The sequence below is a fragment of the Lynx canadensis genome, chromosome D2 (genome assembly GCF_007474595.2).
Source record: "Lynx canadensis isolate LIC74 chromosome D2, mLynCan4.pri.v2, whole genome shotgun sequence".
Classification (NCBI taxonomy): domain Eukaryota; kingdom Metazoa; phylum Chordata; class Mammalia; order Carnivora; family Felidae; genus Lynx; species Lynx canadensis.
The window spans coordinates 27,275,422-27,296,086 of record NC_044313.2 but is presented as its reverse complement, the minus strand read 5'-3'; the positions used below and the strand labels follow the sequence as shown (position 1 = coordinate 27,296,086).

At 44.8% G+C, this 20,665-nt stretch overlaps 1 protein-coding gene across 1 annotated transcript in view; it reads right to left on the bottom strand.

Annotated features, from left to right (window-relative positions):
- Positions 1 to 491: 491 nt before the first annotated feature.
- Positions 492 to 20,665, bottom strand: part of ARMH3 (armadillo like helical domain containing 3) — a 176,504-nt gene continuing 156,330 nt past the window's right edge. The window contains exons 25-26 of the mRNA XM_030334492.1: positions 4,460 to 4,576; positions 492 to 2,212 (exon numbers count right to left, since the gene is read on the bottom strand). Of these exons, the coding sequence (XP_030190352.1) occupies positions 2,120 to 2,212; positions 4,460 to 4,576 (210 nt within the window). The 3' untranslated portion in view covers positions 492 to 2,119. The remainder of the gene's footprint in view (positions 2,213 to 4,459; positions 4,577 to 20,665) is intronic.

Sequence of the window (20,665 nt, the reverse complement as noted above, 5' to 3'; positions counted from 1 at the left end):
GGGGATAAGCAGCTAAAAGAAGGATGGTCTTTGGGAGCAATGCCCTGCTTCTAGCTCTCTCCTGCTCCAGAGGGTCCTCCGGAGGACACAGCATAGCTGCTGGGGCATGGACAGACATGGGCAGCTCCTTTTGTGGTTGAATTCTAGGAGATGATGGGATTCCTATTTGGAGTTCTTAGAACAGGTATATGTAAATGGGCCAAGAGATGGGCTTCTACAATGGAAGGCAAGGAGTCCTTCACTACTGCTTCATGCCCTTGTTCATTTCATAGGCAAGGAATCCATAAGCAGTGAAGGCAAGGGAGGCTACACCTGTCTGAACCTAAGTGGCTTCTACTAGAGCCAGGAGACTTAGGAGGAGAGTGAGGATAGGTAAGGGTCCCCTAGCCAAATGGGAGCAGCACCTGGGAGATCACCTTAACCCCGTCTTTGGGAAATGAGTTCTGAGTTAACAGAGATGAAGAAAAACAAACAAAAGACACTAAAAAGACTCCCATACAAATCAATTTTTAATAACTCCAACTCGCTACCAGCTTCCAGCTCCAGCTCCTCTGGGGTTTATCACTGTGGAGAACACTAAATGCCCCAGGCTGAGCTACCCATCTAGTGATCAGATGACCCAGCCCCTGATCTCTTAGGAATCTGCATCTATACATGGCAGCATGCTGGTGGATCCTCTGGAACTAGTGCACATCTGCTCAATGTTGGAGCCAGAACTCTGTGCCCAGGGAAGGCAAGTATCCTAAAGAGATTTGAAGCTAAGTGGAATAGCAGCCAGGGAGGTCCTAGACCTGCTCTCACTGCTGGTTTCATGCCCTTACTCCCAGAGTCTTCTTATGGTGCTTGTGTCCTGCCAGCCTGAGAGCTTTAGAAAGTGCTTTAGAAGGTGGGAGTGGGGGGGTGGGGAGGGGAATCTCAGACCAGCAGCTACTTTGAAGGCAGCTGTGGGGTAGGGAAAGCCTACAGAAGTTCCATGGAGTCTGTCCAGAGGAGGAACCATGGGCCAACTTCCCAAAGGCCAGGAGACTGGCCTGTGGCTCCGCCCAGAATAGATAGAATGGCCTCTCCCTGATGCGCACCTGGCCCCTTTCAGATGGAGGGCACCCTGCCCCCCAGCAAGTTCTCTCCCTTCCAGGCACCAGACCACAGCAGGAACAGATTCCTCCCTAGAGGAAATTCTTAGGCAGGCTGGATGTAAACAACAGCCGGGTGAGGGGGTGGAACACGTGGAGGGGAGCTCAGCAGAGGCAGGAGAGGCTCCCAGAGGAGAAGGTGACTGGGGAGGTGGGGAGGCTGCTGGAAAGGGAACCAGCAAAGTAGGCACCTGAGGGCTCCAGAAAACCTGTCAATGTTTATTTCACACACACACCCTAAAGACAGTTTAAACCAGATTGAAAATTAAAAGCTCAGGTTGTGACCCTATAGTGCTGAGGAGTCAACGGGTTGGAAGGCAGGGGAAAGCTAACAGGCACTCTTGGTGCCAAGAATCAAATCCAGAAAGTGGTGGCTGGACAGCAGGGTATTGGGCAGATTCTAATCTCCAGTCTCCCAGATGGAGAAGGTAGAAAAAGGTCCTCAATTCCCACCCTACCTTGAGCTGAGCTAAGGGTCCTCACGACTGGACAGTGCACCATCAGGGGCAGGGGACACAGATTTCAAGCTCAGCTCAGTTCCAGGCCCAAAGAAAGCAGAACTGGCTCCATCTACATCTGAGAGTTAGTCTGTTTTCAGAAACCTCGGACAGCCACTGATCCTCAGGATGCTGGCCTCACCCTAAGACTTGCCCCAACAACCCCTGAAAATCAGTCAGCAGCCACAACTTGTAATCTCAATTGAAAATGTGAGGGGGTGTCCAGGGAGCCCATGCTGGAAGTCCCCACATTCTTGAAGGCTTCTCCCTGTGCCCCCCCAATCCCTCCCCAAATAAGATTCGATTATCCCTGGTTTGCCCCTCCTGGCCCCTGCTGTCCAAGCTCCACTGAAGCGTGGCCTTCACCGAGAGAACTCGGTATCTGTGTAATTCTCCAACCTAGGGGACGGCCCCTCTCCCCTCAGTCCCCCTCCAGCCCGGGAGCCTCATGGGTAAGGGCAGTCAGCAGCTGCTCAGATTCGTGTGGCCTCAGGAGATAGTGGAGAACTCCTTGAGCAGGACTTCCTGGCTGAGTGTGTGGAAGGCCAGATTTCTCCTGACGTTGGTGCTAATGGATCGAACCTGGGAAAGGGTGGGGGAAGGTAAGAGGGCACAGGCAGAGAGAAAACAAGGAGAGAGTTGGTTACAAACAACAGAGGGCAGTGCCTGAGGGACAAGGCCGAGATGAAATGCTAGAAGTTTCTCTCTTAGGAAATGAACCCTTAACAGCTATCATCCCTGCAGGCAAGTGAGCAAATAGTTCAGTGATAAGCTGATAAGTGGAAGAAAAGCAGGGCTGAGAGGCAGATGTGCGAAGAGTACATGTGGGCACCTGAAGAGGCAGAAGTAAGCACAGACAGGGAAGGAGGGTGAGGGCAGGTCTTTGTCCTTGCCTCGGCCATGCAGTGGGAGACTGGTCTGGTCAGTGGTCTGATAGAGGAGGAGAAAATGAGGCCAGGGAATGCATTTCTGATCTCCTCACTCTCTCTGTATTTATCTACTTTCCTGGGTTGGAAAGAACACCTGGAGACACAGCCCCTGTCTGGCATAGAGGGCAGGAGTACGATCCAGAGGCCAACGAAGAGGAGCAGGTCATACAGCTTGCGAGTCCCAGGCTTGGAAGCAGGACCCAGGTTTCTCAACTCTGAGTCCAGAACTCTTTCCATACCACAGAGAAGCCCCCTGCTTTAAAGGGAAGTCTGGGGCATAGCCCTGTTGTGTCCCCACTACTCCCTTCATGCTTTCTCCCCATAGATGGAGAGCCTTGCAGGAAGTGTTGCCTCTGTCAGTGGGGGAAAGGACTGTGGAGAAGGGGTCAAAGGGCCAAACTCTCTACTCTGACTGGGTTCTGGGAGGAATCCAGCACACTCTGGAAGGAGTGCTGTTCATGGGCAACAGAAGTGAATGTTGTTTAAGAGACAAAGTGGGAGAAGGAGGAGAAAAAGCATGTGTATCTATCCTGGGCCCCAAAGACCAGGGAGCTTTCCTTCAATTTCTGCTTAGCTATGGGAAACATAATGAAGTCATCAGGCAGGAGGCAGAGGCAAGGGCAGCACGGCAAACAGCGGGCGGCTCAAGCTCATTACCTCCAAGCCCAACCAGACCCTCTTTGCTCCCTGGTGCTAGAGGTAGAGATATAAGGAGAACTGAGTCAGGTAGAGGCTAGTACCAAGAGAGCTCCCCTAACTCCTCCACAATCTTTTCCTCTCCAATTACTTACTCTTTGTGAAGTCTGGGCCCCCAGTAATCCCCCCACAACAACTTAAAGACTTGCCATAAATATACTTGACCCCATAAACATACTCGACTCTGCTATCTCTTTATATCAATTGTTTCCCTGCTCCCAACTCACTCACTTCCAGAGCAGATCTCCCTCACCCTGGGGAAGTCCAAAATCTCAGGAATCTCATGTCAGGGTCAGAGCAGGGCTGTGTTCAGCATAAGACAGATAATCTACAACCCAGCACCTTCATCATAAACTTGGCATAGGGAAGTAAAAGCTGGGCTGAGGTGAGTTCTGTCCCAGCAGTGGGAGGGCTGAGGCAATGGGAAGAAGTATAGCGTGCTCTGGTCTCAACTCACAGCCACGACATTCGTGTACACCCAGGCTGGAGGGGCGGGGGGGGGGGGGGGGCGCGGCAGGATTGAGATTGGCAGGCTTCGCTCTTCCTGAGAGCAGCTCTAAGCACAGGGCAGCAGAGAGACCATCAACGGGGAGAGCCCAGTTCTGTGGCAGGGCTGACTGGGAGACTAGTAGGAGGCAGAGCAAATGCTCACTGACTCCAGGTGGCCAGGGGTAGGGGCTGCAGGAGGCTGAGTGATGGGAAAGGGGGGCGTGGGGTGAGGAGTGAAGACTGGAGAACTAGATCGGGAGGGCACTCAGACCAGGAGCCAGTTAGGAATTTAGGAAGAAGTGATTGCATAAGGAGGAGAAGAATCAATGACTCTCATTAGCTGCTGGAAGACAGGATACGGGGTAATGAGCCAGAGCTGCCACTGGGAACACACGTCAAACCCCAGGCCCAGCTGGAGCTGTGCAAGGGCCGTCTCCATGGCTGCAGAAGAGAGATGGGCAATGCTGCCTCAGGCTTCTCACACTTCCCCACCCGGCACCAGTACCCTGGGGAATATCTTCTCTCACTGCCTGGTCCTGGGCTGCTTCAGGAGACAATTCGCACACCCAATCCCAGCAGACTCCTCAAGTCTTATTTCATCAGCCTTTGGCAAACTGTGGTTGTTTCCTTAGATGCCCACCTGCACAGTACAACGCACCGGCTGGGAAAGGGCCCTCAGGAGACACAGGCAGAGGTGGAGGCGGGGCAGACTCACCAGCTCCTTGAAGAAGGCAGCTTCCTTGTGCTGCTCCGAATAGCGCTCATACTGGTCCAGGCCATCCTGCAGCTTCAGTGTGAGCGTGTCATAGTTGGCTCGTACTACCTCCAGCACCTGCAGGAGGTCAAAGGCCAGGCAGGGCTTAGGCCATTCAAACCCTAGGTCACTTGGTCCCCAGGCCCCTCTTGCTGCCCTGCTGGGTTGGATTCAAGCTGGGGCGACACCTCCAAGAGACCATGCTTACTACTTATCACCCAGAAAAAAAGCCTGGTCACAGAGCAATTCCTCAGGTTTCTGGGACCATTTTCTAACCTCTTCTATTCCTGGCTTTTCCTGACCCATCCAGCCTGGACACCAGGGCTGTTTACTCTGGGTATGGTAAAAGAGCACGAGAAGAAGTGACAGAAGAGTGAGTGTCTGAGCTCAGCAACATCCCCAAACCATAAATGTGTTCTCAGCCATATCCTGCAGCTTTCTTTGGCTAGGCTGTCACAGTTGCTGAGTAAGATTTTGCCAATATCTCCTTCCTTTTCCCTTTCTGGGAACCACATTTCTTCAGTCCCGGGATGTTCCTCAGCACCATCTGCCGCTTGTTTTCATCTCTCAGTGCCAACTGTCTTCCTATCCACTGCCTGGATCGAACTTTTGGGCCTCCCAGCCTTGTGATGTAGGGGACACTTTCTTGACTAAGCTAGAGCTAAGCGCATGTTTTGTTCTGATGAGGGGTCTCTCCCCTTTCTCTTACTTTCTATGGGGGTGGGGTGGATTCAGACCTCCACGGACTCCAGGAACCTTGGATCTCAGTGCTTCCAAAGGAAGTTCTGGTAGGACTTCAGTTGATAAGACCATGAATCAAAGCCAAGGACAACCAGGGGGAAAGGCACACCATTTAAGTTAGAAAGGAGCTGGGCAGAAAGGAGAGACCAGGAGATGGAATGACTGTTCACTGTGGTAATCTGGGTGGTAGCTATTTTGCAACTTGACCTGACAGAAGTCTATGACATCATGAAGAGCTCCCAGCTCAGTAAGGAGCTTGGGAGGAATGAGTGAGGCTTAATTATTTTTACTTACTTACTTACTTACGTACTTACTTACTTACTTATTTATTTTGAGAGAGAGACAGAGAGAGAGACACACAGAGAGAGAGAGAATCCTAAGCAGGCTCTGTGTTGTCAACACAGAGCCCAACTTGGGGCTTGATCTCCCAAACAGTGAGATCATGACCTGAGCTTAGATCAAAAGTCAGATGCTTAACCAGCTGAGCCACGCTGGTGCCCCAAGACTTAATTCTAACAGAAGGTAGGGCAGGGTGAAGAGAATAAGCTAGAATCAGGACTGGTCAGAGGGACTGAGGATGGCCTCCTGAGGGGGACAAAAGTACCTCTGGGCAGTTCTCACCAATTCAATCTTGTGCCAGGGCACATGTCACTTGGTAGAAAACACTTCTGCCTGCCAACAAATTCTGAGGGGAGAGTACAGATGGAGAACACAAAGGAGGGCTTGTGTCCTCAAGTTTGGTGGGGGGAGGGACAGCTAGGGCAAACGTCTAGCCTAGGCTCCAGGCTCAGTGTCCTTCCCTCCAGACACCCAGCTCCTCAAGGTCACTCTGCCTGGCTGTATCCCACATACCCTAGTAGGGGCTGGCTCCTTTGCTTCTAATTCCATTTATCAGCTCTGTCAGCAGGAGGACCAGTACTCAGCAATGGCTGTCACTCACAAAGTAATCCAGCCCTCTCATGCATGTGGTCTGTGCTTGTAGCAAAAATATCTATAGACAAGGTCTTGGCTCAGAAGTGAATGGCTCAAAACCCCGTAAAAAGCAAAACTCCAAGATGGAACTGGGCCCCCAGGAACCAGACGGAACAGAGTATTACATGCTTTCTCTAACCCTGAACTCTGGGCAGCCTCAGCAATGCCTATGAGCCAGTATCCTGGGCTCAGTCTTCCCTAAGGGGTATCAGGTAAGACAAATACTATGCTAAAGCGAATTTTGAGAAGGTGCAGCCTGTCAGAGATGCTACATCCTGAGAGCCTCTCAGGCCTCAGGCAATGCTGCCTTGACCCCTGGGCTTTCTCCCCTTGCCATGGCCAAGTGGAAGGTCTAAAAACAGATATTTTTCATTCCCAACAAAGTTGGCTTTTGGCAGAAGAACTCAGTTCTGTTTCTTAAAGGAAGGTAAAACAGAGAAGGCCTTGGAGCTATCAGCTCCTTGGAAGGAAACCAAAGGCCTGGCTGGACTCCGTGCATGATCTCAGCTCTCCTCTTGTCCAGACCTTACTTCCTTTCTTTCTTTTTTATTCAAGGCAAGCTGCCCTTCAGTTCACCCAGCCTCTGCCATCTCCTGCCCTCATCACCTCTCTTAGATTTCCAAGAGAAGAAGATATTCTAAGTTCAAGTCTGGACTCCAGTCCATTTGGGACTTTGGAACATTAGGGCTACTTCCTATTCTGTGACTTCGCTTTCTGGAGCTTCAGACATTAGGAACATGTCCCATTTGGGCCTCACACTCCACACTGGCCTGGGACGTGGCAGAGGGCAGCAATGAGGCAGAAGACAATCTCCCAGACTGCTTCTGTCTAAAGACCTTAGGTTTTACAATTTGCAGCTTCAGTCTCTGGCTCCTGGCCATTCCAAAGGTACCTCCTAGGCTGAGGTCTCTCCCCAATCCATCAGGTAACAGTCTATTTCCCAAGTGCAAGCCCAATTTCTTTCATCAGCTGCTGGGCTTGTGGGCTTCCTAGAACCATGTCCACCACTTTAGCTCCAGGCAGGTTCAAAGTCAGAAAAGCACTGATAAGCCACATGTTCTCTAAGGAGTCCTTACACCCCCACATATGGCCCTCAGTAGACAGGAGCCTGGGTGCTGGCAAGGGACCTAATAGAAAGAGAACTGAACTGGGAATCTCACTCTTACTATGGATCTCAATTTACCTAATGAGCCTCAACCCGTCTCTCTCTATAAAATAGAATTTGAACTCACCTTCCTAAAAGGACATGGAATAAACATTTTGATTCCTGAAAGTAACATAACAACTGATAGAAACACTGTCATCCCAGTAGCTATACAGCTACCTAGACAGCTCCTGGGACTCCAGAATAACTGTCTTCACAGCCCAGGAAGTACTTACCTATTTTGAACTAACCCAAAGAGCCTATGTGCACAAATAATTCTTCATCACAAAGGAACATCTTCTGGATTTAAGTGGAAGACACAAACAGCCTCAGTTTCAAAGATTCTATGCCCTCTTCTTTGCCTTGAAACACTTTGCCCTCAGGTGAGAGAAGAACAGATTGGGGACTGGGGTGTGAACCTAAACCCCTCCCCTGGAGTCTCTGGAGGAAAAGCACCTGACATAGGCTTTAAGGTCGGAGAGACATTTTGGTCCCAGATCAACCACTAGCAAGCTATGTAAACTGATACACATCACTTAATCTCTTTGAGCCTCAGTTTTCTTATCCTATCTATACTATAACTGTATAAAGCTCATATACGGATGACATGAGATGACTGTCCAGTGTCTTGCACATAAGGAATAGTCAGTAAGTGCTTACTAATTTTACAACGAAAAGTTATTTCTGGTGACAATAGGCATTTGGTAGTTCTTATCCCCAGACAGTTCTAACCATAAACCAGGAGCTAGGGCCTTGCACATCTTTATTCAGATTCTGGTGAAGAAGAAACCTAATTTCTCTATTCTATATGAAGCAGGCTTTCCATAATGACCCCACTATCCTGAGTGTAACAGGTAATGTATCAGCCAAAAGTCAGAGAATGTCCAGTATCCACTGCTTAACAGTCCTGGTGTGGTGCAAGGGGATACAGGTTATATTAAAGAAAAACTGAGCAGAGATGCCCACAGAGGCCAGTTTTGCGTAACACAGGTTGTGAAGCTCTTGGCCATATCAGGATCAGGAAGGAGAGAGATCCCAGTGCACAAAGTTAGTTCAAAATTGATGAGGTTTTAGACATACATACACACCCTTCTCCAAGCATGTACAATAGGCATTCCCTAAAGACTATTCAGTAGCCTGTGCCCCATATTTTTAGCAGAGCCTTTGAAATGGGAAATAACTTCTGGCCTAAAGACAGCAGCAAAGGAGAATCACCAATGGAAAAGTTCTTGCAAATGGCCATCCTATCTAGATGTCAGAAGGCTTTGCCTTGTGCCTGAAAAATTGCTTAGTCTCAAATCTCTGATGGACTGAATTCCCAGAAGGAGAATTAGCAGACAACTAAGTAATAGGATATGACCTGACAGCAAACTTGTATTCACTGCTTTCTCAATTTGAACTGACATCTACAGTATAACCTATTTGGGGAGAGTATGTAAGGCTGCCACCAGCCCACTTCCAGCCAGGGCAACATGCAGGCCTTCCCTAAAGCCAGGCTGCCAAATGAGGATGAAACCACAAATAGAGAACAGAGAAACTATTCTCTCCAAATAGAGAAACTTAGAGACTTTTTATAGAATAGGAAATAAACATGGAACCTATCAAGATTGCAGTGGGATATAACAGAAAGAGGCTACAGAAGGGTGCCTGGGTGGCTCAGTCAGGTAAGTATCCGATGCTCAATTTCGGCTCAGGTCATGATCTCACCATTTGTTGAGTTTCAGCCCTGCACAGGGCTTTGCTCTGACAGTGTGGAGACTGCTTGGGATTCTCTCTCCCTCTCTCTCTGCCCCTCCCATGCTCTCTCTCAAAATAAATAAGCTTAAAAAAAAAAAAAAAGGTGTTTTGTTTTGTTGAAGAAAGAGGCTACAGAATTATAGAAACCTAGGGTCAAATCTTGGCATCATCATTTAGTACTTATAGGACCTTGACCTAAGCTTTAGGTTCTTCATCTTAAAATAGTCATCATCATACTATTTTCTTAGAATATTATGAAGATTAGAGATAATATATAAAATAAACACAAAAGTATAAATGATAGGATCTCACCAATAGAAGAATGAAGGCTATTGAGACGGAAACAAAACAAGAAATGGAAATAGAAAATACTTGATGTAGGGGTATCTGGGTGGCTCAGTCAGTTAAGCGTCAGACTCCTGATCTCAGCTCAGGTCATGATCTCATGGTTAGTAGGATCAAGCCCTGCTCTGTGCTCACAGCACAAAGCCGCTTGGGATTCTCTCTCTCTCTCTCTCTCTCTCTCTCTGCCCCTCTACTGCTTGTACTCTCATGTATGTGCGTGCGCGCTCTCTCTCTCAAAATAAATAAACTTGAAAAAAAATTAAAAAAAAAGAAAAAATACTTGATGTATTTAAATAAGATGAATGCGGTGGCTGAAGGGCAGCTGGGAGGTCTGGCATCATCATTAATATGTAAGAATAGTGATATGGAAGGCAACCTTACCGCTTTTTGCCAATGTTACCATGGTGACAGAACCATTGAAATAACAGTTCTGGAAGGAACCTTTGAAATCACCTACCTAATCCATGGCCCTCATTTCACAGATGAAGAAACAGATGTCGAGAAAGATTGTAAGTTATCCAAAAACACAAAGCAGGGATTAGACAACAGAATTTTCTGACTCCCAATCCAATGTTCTTCCTGTATTGGCAGGCTAGTTTAACCTGAGGCACATTCCTTAGTTTACAGGCTAAACTTAATCTTTCAGAGAGCATTCAAGGAATTCAAAGCTCACTCCTAAGAAGTGGGAAGCATGATCTGTGGAGAGCTGTAACCTGGAGAAAAGCTTGGCTTGATGTTTAAATTTTCATTATTACCAGGTCCCTCAGGGCTCCAGGGCATGTCAATTTCCACCAATAGAAGCCAAGATCCTGCTCAGCCTTGTTGTAGTTGGGTGTCAACCACCACCAAAACTGTACAGACCACTCCAAACTCATTATCAGCAAAATCGAGATTTGGTTGCTATTTTAATTACTTAGTAGTCATTGAGAAGCTTGAAATACAAAGGTCTTTAATCTTCAACTGGACGTCTTTATTATTTTTTGTAAAGTTTATCTATTTATTTTGAGAGAGAGAGAGCATGCGCACAAGCAGGGGAGGGGAAGAGAGAGAGAGAAAGAATCCCAAGCTGACAGAGTGGAGCCCAATGCAGGACTCAAATTCACAAACCATGAGATCATGACCTGAGTCAAAATCAAGAGTTGGATTACCCAGGGGCCTTTTCACTGGGCTTCTTTGGCAGCAGCCGTCAGGTGGTCTCCAGGCTTGGGGTGGCTGGAGATGAATGCCTCCTACTGTGTGACCTTTTTTTTTTTTTAAGTAAACTCTATATCCAACATGGGTGTTGAACTCATGACCCCAAGATCAAGAGTTGCAGGCTCCACTGACTGAGCCAGCCAGGCATCCCAGAATACACTCTACAATGAATGCTCATACCTCAAGGCCAACCTTCCATTCTCTGAGACTGTAACCACTCTGTTCCCACTTCCATGTCTTCTGCTTTAACCCTGCCGAACCCCCTAATCATAGGAAAATTAATCTCTGGGTGATAATTAATCTCTGAACGATTTGAAACAGATAAAGTAATTATAAGGACAAAAGATGATAAAGGCTTTTTAGAGGATTTTCATGATAATCTCCATCTATCTCTCCACTGGACTCTGGCCATTTCCTCTATTTCAGATGTTTATTCACTAGTTAGAGAATATGATTTTTTTTTGTCTCCATTTTTTTTCCTCCACAAAGCAGGAAAAGACAGCTTGAGAGATCCAAGCTCTGAAGCCACAAACATGAGCATCACCACCCATAAGCCTGCATATTGCCTTTGCTTCTCTCTCCCATCGGTTAGAGGGAGTTGACCAGGTACTGCTTATTATATGAGCTGATGATGGAGAAGTAATGAAAGAACCACAAGCCACTGGGAAATGAAGTTCATCCTTCACAATGGCTCCAGACTTGGGACAAACCTATCTTGGTGCTCAGAGAACCAAGAAGGTCTGAATAAAAAGGTTTGCTCTCCATGCCACCTCTCTAAACTGTTCCCTGCTCCACTGTAATGTCTTATCTCTAAAGAAATGGTGCTGAGCAGAGTAGGTCTTCAACAACACTCAGCGGCAAATGGGCTGCTAGAGCGGAGAGCAACTGCCAAGTAGCTGCAGACAGTTTTTTCTTTTAATTTTATTTATTTATTTTGAGAGAGAGAGAGAGAGAGAGAGAGAGAGAGAGAGAGAGAACACATGCATGTGCTCGCACTAGCAGGGGAAGGGCAGAGAGAGATATTCCCGAGTAGGCTCCACGCTCAGCACTGAGCCCGATGGGGTGGGGAGAGGGGGACTCGATCCCACAACCAATTGTGAGATCATGACCTGAGCTAAAATCAAGAGTTGGGCACCTAACCAACTGAGCCACCCAGGCCCCCCTGCAGGCAATTTTTATGATAAATGCAGACTGAGCTCTCCCTCTCATTGTCTATGGAAGAACAACACAGTCAAACACAGTACTTCTCAGCCAGGCAGGCTGAAACCTTTCTCCTTCTACTCAGTAAATTTCCTCAAACTCAACGGAAGATACCCTTTCCTCGAAAAATGGGAATGACTGACTCAAGGCATTGCCTAACTCCCTTTTCTGAATTTGTCATAGGGCTGTAATGCTCTGTAAATTTTGGCAAGAGACTGAAAAGAAATCGGAGGTCACATCCTTCATTTTTCTCTGGAAGGAGCTAATCTAGCCTCCCATCCTTCCCCTACTTTCTCCAAACCAGACTTTCCCCAGAACTGATGACATGTCTCCCAATGAGGGACAACACTCTCTTCTCCCAGAAGCAATAAAAGTCTGTCCCTAACCTTGCAATTTCACCAGTGTAAGGTCAACCCACAGAGGCACTCTTACAGTTAAGTGGTGCTCTGCTCAGGTGTTGGACTGCATGGAAGTGGAATTCTGATAATAAAGAAGCAAAAAGACAATTCTTCCTCCTCCATAATCCACATTTAGTCTTCAAAATCAAGGCTAGCTAAGCAAGAAGCACTGCATAGATGTTCTCCAAGTAAAGACCTTGGCGGGTCACTACTGGATCTAGTTGTGCTTAGGCCCTGAAAAAGAGTTTCAACCAACAGCTAATAATTTTTAAAATAACATAGTTAGAAGTATGGCTCTATTTCATTCATATGTGGAATTTAAGAAACAAAACAAGAAACAGATAAAGGAAAAAAAGAAAAGAGACAAACCACAAAACAGACTCTTAACTAGAGAGAACAAACTAGTGGTTACCAGAGGGGAGGTGGCGGATGGGTGAAACAGGTGAAGGAGATTAAAGAGTGCACTTATCTTTTTATTATTATTTATTATTGCCATATTTAAATGTTTATTTTTGAGAGAGTGAGAGAGCCAGAGCATGAGCGGGGGAGAGGCAGAAAGAGAGGGAGACACAGAATCTGAAACAGGCTCCAGGCTCTTAGCTGTCAGCAGCACAGAGCCCAACGCGGGGCTTGAACCCACAAACCACAAGATCGTGACCTAAGCCGAAGTCAGGCACTTAACCAACTGAGCCACCCAGGCGCCCCAAAGAGTGTGCTTATCTTGATGAGCACTGAGTAATGTATGGAATTGTTGGATCACTATATTATACACCTGAAACTAACATAACAATGTATGTTAATTTAAAAGAGTATGGCTCTAGAGTCAGCCTGCCTGGACTCATCCTAGGTCTACCACTTACTAGCAGGGTAGAGCTGGGTGAGTTTCAGTTTCCTCAACTGTAAAATGGGAGTTATAATAATGTTCTTTAGAGAGAGCTAGTTGTGCAGATTGAATAAGGCAACAGATACAAAGCACCCAGCATACTTCTTGATACACAGAGAGTGCTTCATTATTATTATTCTCTTTCATTTTAATGTAACTCCACAAATAACTGCTTTTTAGAACCTGAAATTCCAAGGCTTGCCATAAACTAGCAAACTCTTTCCTCCCCCGCTTTCTGGAAGGGATGTGTCTTCTACAGGCTCCTCAAAGAGGGATTTCCTATGGTGGAAAGAACACACTGCTGTAGAGTTCATGCATTAGTAGGTGCAGACAGGTAGGGTGGCAGGCCCTCTCCTGGAGAAGCAAACATGCTACTACCACCACTGATTTCTCATGGAAACTGTGTCACAGCAGAATTCTTAGCACCCTGGAGGAAGAGACCCAGGGTTACATTATAGATTTTCCACAATGCCTAACAGAGTCCTAAGAAGCAGTGAAACATTCAACACGCCTGTGGACTAATTTAGTAGCACTCAGGCCCAACCAAAAAGGAAAGGAATTTCTCAAGGTCACATGGTAAGATTTGAGTAAGGCCATCACAGTACACCCAGCGCTCTTCTCAGTATTCGCATAGGGTTTCTAAAGCCCTCAGAGCCGAGTCCTGCCTTTAAGGAGCTAATAAGCAAAATGGGGACTCAAGATAAACCACAGTGGAAGGACACATCCACAGACATAAGCGCATACTGGGTGGAGCCAGCAATGCTAAGTGTGATTTGGAATCAGCTACATATCTGAGCAGAGATTGAGTGGCCCGGTTGAAACAGTGTCACACCTTTTAAAAGAGGGAAAATAAGTTATCCAAGATCTCTTCTATTTTGTCCACCCTTCCTCCACTTTATATCACTGCCACCAGTTAATTCTAAGTACAAAATTGTCCACCAGTGTAGTAGGGCCCCTGAGACAGCAGCCGCAGCAAGGGCCATTAGCTCTGATAGGTCTGTGACTGGCACTGACAGCTTAGGCTCCGTCAGGTCCCATCACGTGAGGGACAGACTGCTCAGGTTCAACCTTGATGCTGAGAAAATAAGTCCTGCACAAAAGATGGGCCAAAGGTTAAAAGGGTAGGAAAGAGTGTCACTTTACTTCCCAATCATACAATCTACAATTTCAATTTCTCAGAAATCAGGTTTGATCCATTCTAGAATGTCCTTTCGAGGTGTGTTCAATTTAGCAATGGATTTCAACTGCACAAACTCAGCTCAACTGTGCAGGGTACTCATTAGATAACTGTCCAAAACAATCTAGGCAGATACACACTGTGATCTTTGAATAGCCAGGTTCAAAGTCTTGCTGAGTTATTTCTGGCACTTCTTTGCATACAGTAACTAAGAGATTTGCACCTCAGAAGATGAGAAGAAACAATTAGGTTCAGGGGCTCCAAGACTAACTGGTACCCAGAGAGGACAGGGTTTACTTCCTTCAGACACTGCCTGCTTAACCTCTTCTTATACAAGACAAAGCTTGTCCATCTAAACATGGCCAAAAAGGAACAGAGTGATCAAGCACCCAGTTAAAAGGACAAAATACCAGCTACACAAGAGCTTCATGTTTCAATTCTCCATGTTGTTTTGAGAGATTTGAGGGTGAGCCTGTGTAAATGATCAGTGTAAGGCTGGGATCTGGGCCCAAGAATAGAATGGAAAAATGGGGAAAGGGAAGACATACCTTTTAGTGTATTGTATTAAAAATAATATTAAAATGCTTACTATATATATTGTTTCCAATATCTATTCAAGACTCTCCCCTCCAGTGACTGATAGAGGAGGAAGGAGGAGAATGAAGTAAAATGGGACAATATATATGAATAGTTAATGCAAGGGAAGGTTCTCTGAAAAGTGAATGAAATTTTAAAAAATCAGCTGAGTAACTCTGGGTATACTGTAATTTTTAAAAGTAGTTCAGGACTTCCACTTCCAGTTACGATGGAGTAACTGAGAACTGTGAAAGATAACTCTTCAGACACTGGATACAGGAAGTGTAGGACAGGTATGTGGAGAGATTAAGGTGAGCATGAAGGTCTTGCTAGGCTAAACAGACACACTGGATTTCAGGAGGGAGAGGTGACTAGAACTTGTAGGCAGACTACCAGAGGAGGCAATGAGGCAAAGAAAAGAGCTTCAGAAATTTGCATAGTGTTCCCACTGAATCTGTTGCTAATACTAATGATCTCGTGTATAGGGTAAAATTCAATCAGATCAGAACAAAAAAAGACTGAGAATCCGTAAGCTTGCACCACTGAGAGGTGTTTGAATTTTGACCGACCAGAATGAAAAGCACCTGTGGAACACCTAGGGCATTCAGGGAGACCCCAGAGCAGTCACACCTCAGTAGTAGAACTAAACTAGTCCTGGAGTAAAGGCTATTCTGAACCTATTCAAAGAAAGATTAAAAAGAAGTTCCATGTATGAGTTTGGTCAAAAGGTACAAACTTCCAGTTATAAAATAAGTACCGGTGATGTAATGTACAATATGTTGACTATAGTTGACATGGCTGTATGGCATATTTGAAAGTTGTTAAGAGTGAATCCTAAGAGTTCTCATCACAAGGAAAAAAAAACATTTTTGCCCTTTCTTAGGTACCTATGTGAGATGGATGTTGACTAAACTTATTGTGGTAATCATTTCATAATATATGTAAGTCATGTCATTATGCTATAACCTTAAAACTTATAAGTAGTGCACGGCAATTGTATCTCAATAAAACTGGGGAGGGAGGGGAGGTGGAGATCATGACCAAAAAAAAGGAAGTTTCAAGTGGATCATGCTATTCCAGAAAGAATTTACCTGTCTTCCTGAACAAAGTCCAACACTGTTTAATAATCTAGCACTCAACTACCTAACATTCACAATGCCCAGTATCCAATAAAAAATTGCCAGAAATGTAAAAAAACAGGAAAATGTGACTCATAGCCAAAATAAACAGACCCAGAAATGAGATACCAGAATTAAAAACAAGGACATTTAAAGAGCTATTATAAATATGTTCAAGTATTTTAGAACATCCACAAACATAATAAGGAGCAAAATGGAAGATATAATGCACACCATAATAAAACCACTGAAAATTCGTGTGAGAGAATATTAAAAGCAGGCAGAGGGGGGAAAATAGATACAGAAGAAAAAAAAAAAGAATGCACATTTCTTGTCAGAAACCCTATACAAACCAGAAAACAATAAAATGCTATCTGTGCCTCCCCAAAATTTACTATTAACCTAGAATGCTATATCCAGAACACATCCCTCAGAAATGAGGGTGAAATAAAGACCTTTTCAAGCAAACAATATGAGGGAATGTATTGCCAACAGTCCTGCACTACAAGAGATGTTAAAAGAAGTCCTTTTGGCAGAAGGAAAATTACATTATCTGGATCTATAAATAGGAATGAAGGAATGGTAAACACATTGATAAACATAAAATATTTTTATCTACATTTAAAAATGAGGAAAAAGAGGGGAGCCTGGGTGGCTCCATCAGTTGAGCGTCCAACTTCAGCTTTGGTCATGGATCTCACGGTCTGTGAGTTTGAGCCCCGCATTGGGCTCTGTGCTGACAGCTCAGAGCCTGGAGCCTGCTTCAGATTCTGTGTCTCCCTCTCTCTCTGACCCTCCCCCATTCATGCTCTGTCTCTCTCTGCCTCAAAAATAAATAAGCATTAAAAAAAAAAAAATGAGGAAAAAGATAACTGACTCTTTAAAGCAAAAAATAATAGTAATGTGGGAATTTTCCATGTCTGTGTGGGCTCCCCCATATACCTAATGTCCACCGTTAAACTTGGTTTTCTTCTCCTGTTTAAATAAAAATAATAATAGGGGCACCTGGGTGTCTTAGTCGGTTACGCATCTGGCTTCAGTTCAGGTCATGAACTTGTGGTCTGTGAGTCTGAGCCCCAGGTTGGGTTCTATGCTGACAGCTTGGAGCCCGAAGCCTGCTTCGGACTCTGTGTCTCTCTCTCTCTCTGCCCCTCCCCTGTTTCTGTCTCTCAAAAATAAATTAACGTTAAAATTTTTTTTTTCTTAAATAATAATAGCAATGTATTGTGAAATGTATAAAACCTAGAAGAAAAATGTATGACAACACTAGTACAAAGGACAGGAGGGGACAAATAGAAATACATGATTGCAAGGTTATTACATGTTATATGAAATCATAGGACATTATTTTGAAGGTAAATTGTGATAGGTTAAAAAGCAACCACTAAAAAAATAAAATGAAGAGGTATAGCTAAAAAAGTCAATAGTGGACATAAAATGTAATACTAAAAGATATCCAGTTAATCCAAAAGAAGGCAGAACATAAAAAAATGAATAAAGAACAGGTGGGAGAAAAAGAAGAAAAAAAAAAACCAATACAGGAGATTTTAACATAGCTATATTGACATATAAATTAAGTGTAACACTTCAATTAAAAGACAAAGATTGTCAGACTAGACATAAAATTAAGACCCAACTATGGGTTGTCTAAAAGAAATTCACCTAGAGGCACCTGGGTGGTTCAGTCAGTTAAGCATCCAACTTTAGCTCAGGTCATGATCTCCAGTTCATGAGTTCAAGCCCCGTGTCAGGCTCTGTGCTAACAGCTCAGAGCCCGGAGCCTGCTTTGGATTCTGTGTCTCCCTCTCTCTCTGCCCCTCTGCCACTCACACTCTGTTTCCCTCTCTCTCTTCTCTCTCTCTCTCTCTCTCTCTCTCTCTCTCTCTCAAAAATAAAGAAACTTAAAAAAAATTTTTTTTTAAATAAAAGAAATTCACCTAAGTTCAGCTCAGGTCATGATCTCACAGTTCCATGAGTTCAAGCCCCACATCAGGCTCCGCACCCTCAGTTCAGGGCCTGGCTGGGATTCTTGATCTCTCTTAAAATAATAAACTTAAAATAAAATAAAATAAATTCACCTAAAATATAAAGACACAGATAGGCTGAAAGTGAAAAGATAGACAAAAATATGCTTCTGAAGACACTAATTAAAGTAGAATTGCTATACTAACATGTGAAAAAGGAGACTTCAAAACAAGGAATATTATCAGGAGTAAAGAGAGAAATTTTGTAATGATAAAGGGGTCAGATATATGTGTGTGTGTGTATATATATATATATATATATACACACACACACACACACACACACACATATATATACACACCTAATAAGACAGTTTCAAAATTCTGGATGAAGCATAACTGACAGAACTAAAGGAAGAAATAGAAAAGTCTACTATTACAGCTGTAAGTTTCAATACTCCTCATAACTGATAAAACGATTAGACTGAAAATCAGTGAGGACAGAAGATTTAAACATTACCAACCAAACTGACCTAAAGTCATTTATAGAACATTCTATTCAATAACAGCAAAGTATACATTCTTTTAAAATGCACACAGAATTGGGGAGCCTGAGTGGCTCAGTCGGTTGAGTACCTAACTCTTGATTTCAGCTCAAGTCATGATTCCAGAGTTGTGAGATCAAGCCCCGAATCTGGCTCTGTGCTGAACATAGAGACTGCTTAAGATTCTCTCTCTCTCTCTCTCTCTCTCTCTCTCTCTCTCTCCCTCTGCCCCTCTCCCCGACATGTGCACAATCTCTCTCAAAAATAAAAAAATGCACACAGGAACATTCAACAACATAGAGCATATGCTAGACCATAAAACAAATCTCAATAAATTTAGAAGGACTGAAATCAATCACATGGAGTATATTTTCTGTCTACCAAAGAATTAAGTAAGAAATTAATAACAGAGGGGCACCCGGGGGGCTCAGTGGGTTGAGCAACCGACTTTGGCTCAGGTCATAATCTTTTTTTTTTTTTTTTTTTATATATATGAAATTTATTGACAAATTGGTTTCCATACAACACCCAGTGCTCATCCCAAAAGGTGCCCTCCTCAATACCCATCACCCACCCTCCCCTCCCTCCCACCCCCCATCAACCCTCAGTTTGTTCTCAGTTTTTAACAGTCTCTTATGCTTTGGCTCTCTCCCACTCTAACCTCTTTTTTTTTTTTTTTTCCTTCCCCTCCCCCATGGGTTCCTGTTAAGTTTCTCAGGATCCACATAAGAGTGAAACCATATGGTATCTGTCTTTCTCTGTATGGCTTATTTCACTTAGCATTACACTCTCCAGTTCCATCCACGTTGCTACAAAGGGCCAGATTTCATTTTTTCTCATTGCCACATAGTATTCCATTGTGTATATATACCACAATTTCTTTATCCATTCATCAGTTGATGGACATTTAGGCTCTTTCCATAATTTGGCTATTGTTGAGAGTGCTGCTATGAACATTGGGGCACAAGTGCCCCTATGCATCAGTACTCCTGTATCCCTTGGATAAATTCCTAGCAGTGCTATTGCTGGGTCATAGGGTAGGTCTATTTTTAATTTTCTGAGGAACCTCCACACTGCTTTCCAGAGCGGCTGCACCAATTTGCATTCCCATCAGGTCATAATCTTGAAGTCAGTCAGTTTGAGCCCTGCATCTGGCTCTGTGATGACAGCTCAGAGGCTGGAGACTGCTTCAGATTCTGTGTCTCCCTCCCTCTCCCTGCCCCGCTCACGCTCTGTCTCTGTCTCTCAAAAATAAACATTAAAAAAAGTATATTAAAAATAAGAAATCAGTAACAGAAATTTATCTGGAAAATCCCCAAGGGGAACCTGGGTAGCTCAGTCGGTTAAGGGACCGACTCTTGGTTATTATGGTTCAGGTTGTGATCTCAAGGCCATGAGATAGAGCACCAAATCTGGCTCCCCACTGAGCATGGAGCCCGCTTGGGATTTTCTCTGTCTCTCTGCCCTTTCCCTACTCGTGTGCATGTGTACTCTCTTTCTCTCTCTCTCAAAATAAATAAAAATTAAAAAAAAAACAACAACAAACATCCCCAGGGGCACCTGGGTGGTTCAGTGAGTTAAGCATCCGACTTCGGCTCAGGTCATGATCTCCCAGTTTGCAAGTTCAAACCCCGCATCAGGCTCTCTGCTGTCAGCACAGAACCCATTTTGGATCCTTTGTTACCCTTTCTCTCTGTCCCTCCCCCACTGGCTCTCTGTCTCTCTCTCTCTAAAAAATAAATAAACATTAAAAAGAAAAAAATCCCCTGGGGCGCCTGAGTAGCTCAGTCAGCTCAGTCGGTTAAGCGTCCCATTTCGGCTCAGGTCACAGGTCACGATCTTATGGTTTGTGAGTTCGGGCCCCACGTCGGACTCTGTGCTGATGCCTTCGAGCCTGGAGCCTGTTTCAGATTCTGTCTCCCTCTCTCTCTGCCCCTCCCAGCTCACAATCTGTCCCTGTCTCAAAAATAAATCAACATTAAAAAAAATTTTTTTTAATTAAAAAAAAAATAATCCCCAAATAGGGGCACCTGGGTGGCTCAGTTGGTTAAGTGTCTGACTTTGGCTCAGGTCATAATCTCACAGTTTGTGAGTTTGAGTCCTGCATCAGACTCTGCTGTCAGTGCAGAACCCATTTTGGATCCTCTGTCTCCCTCCCTTCTCTGACCCTTCC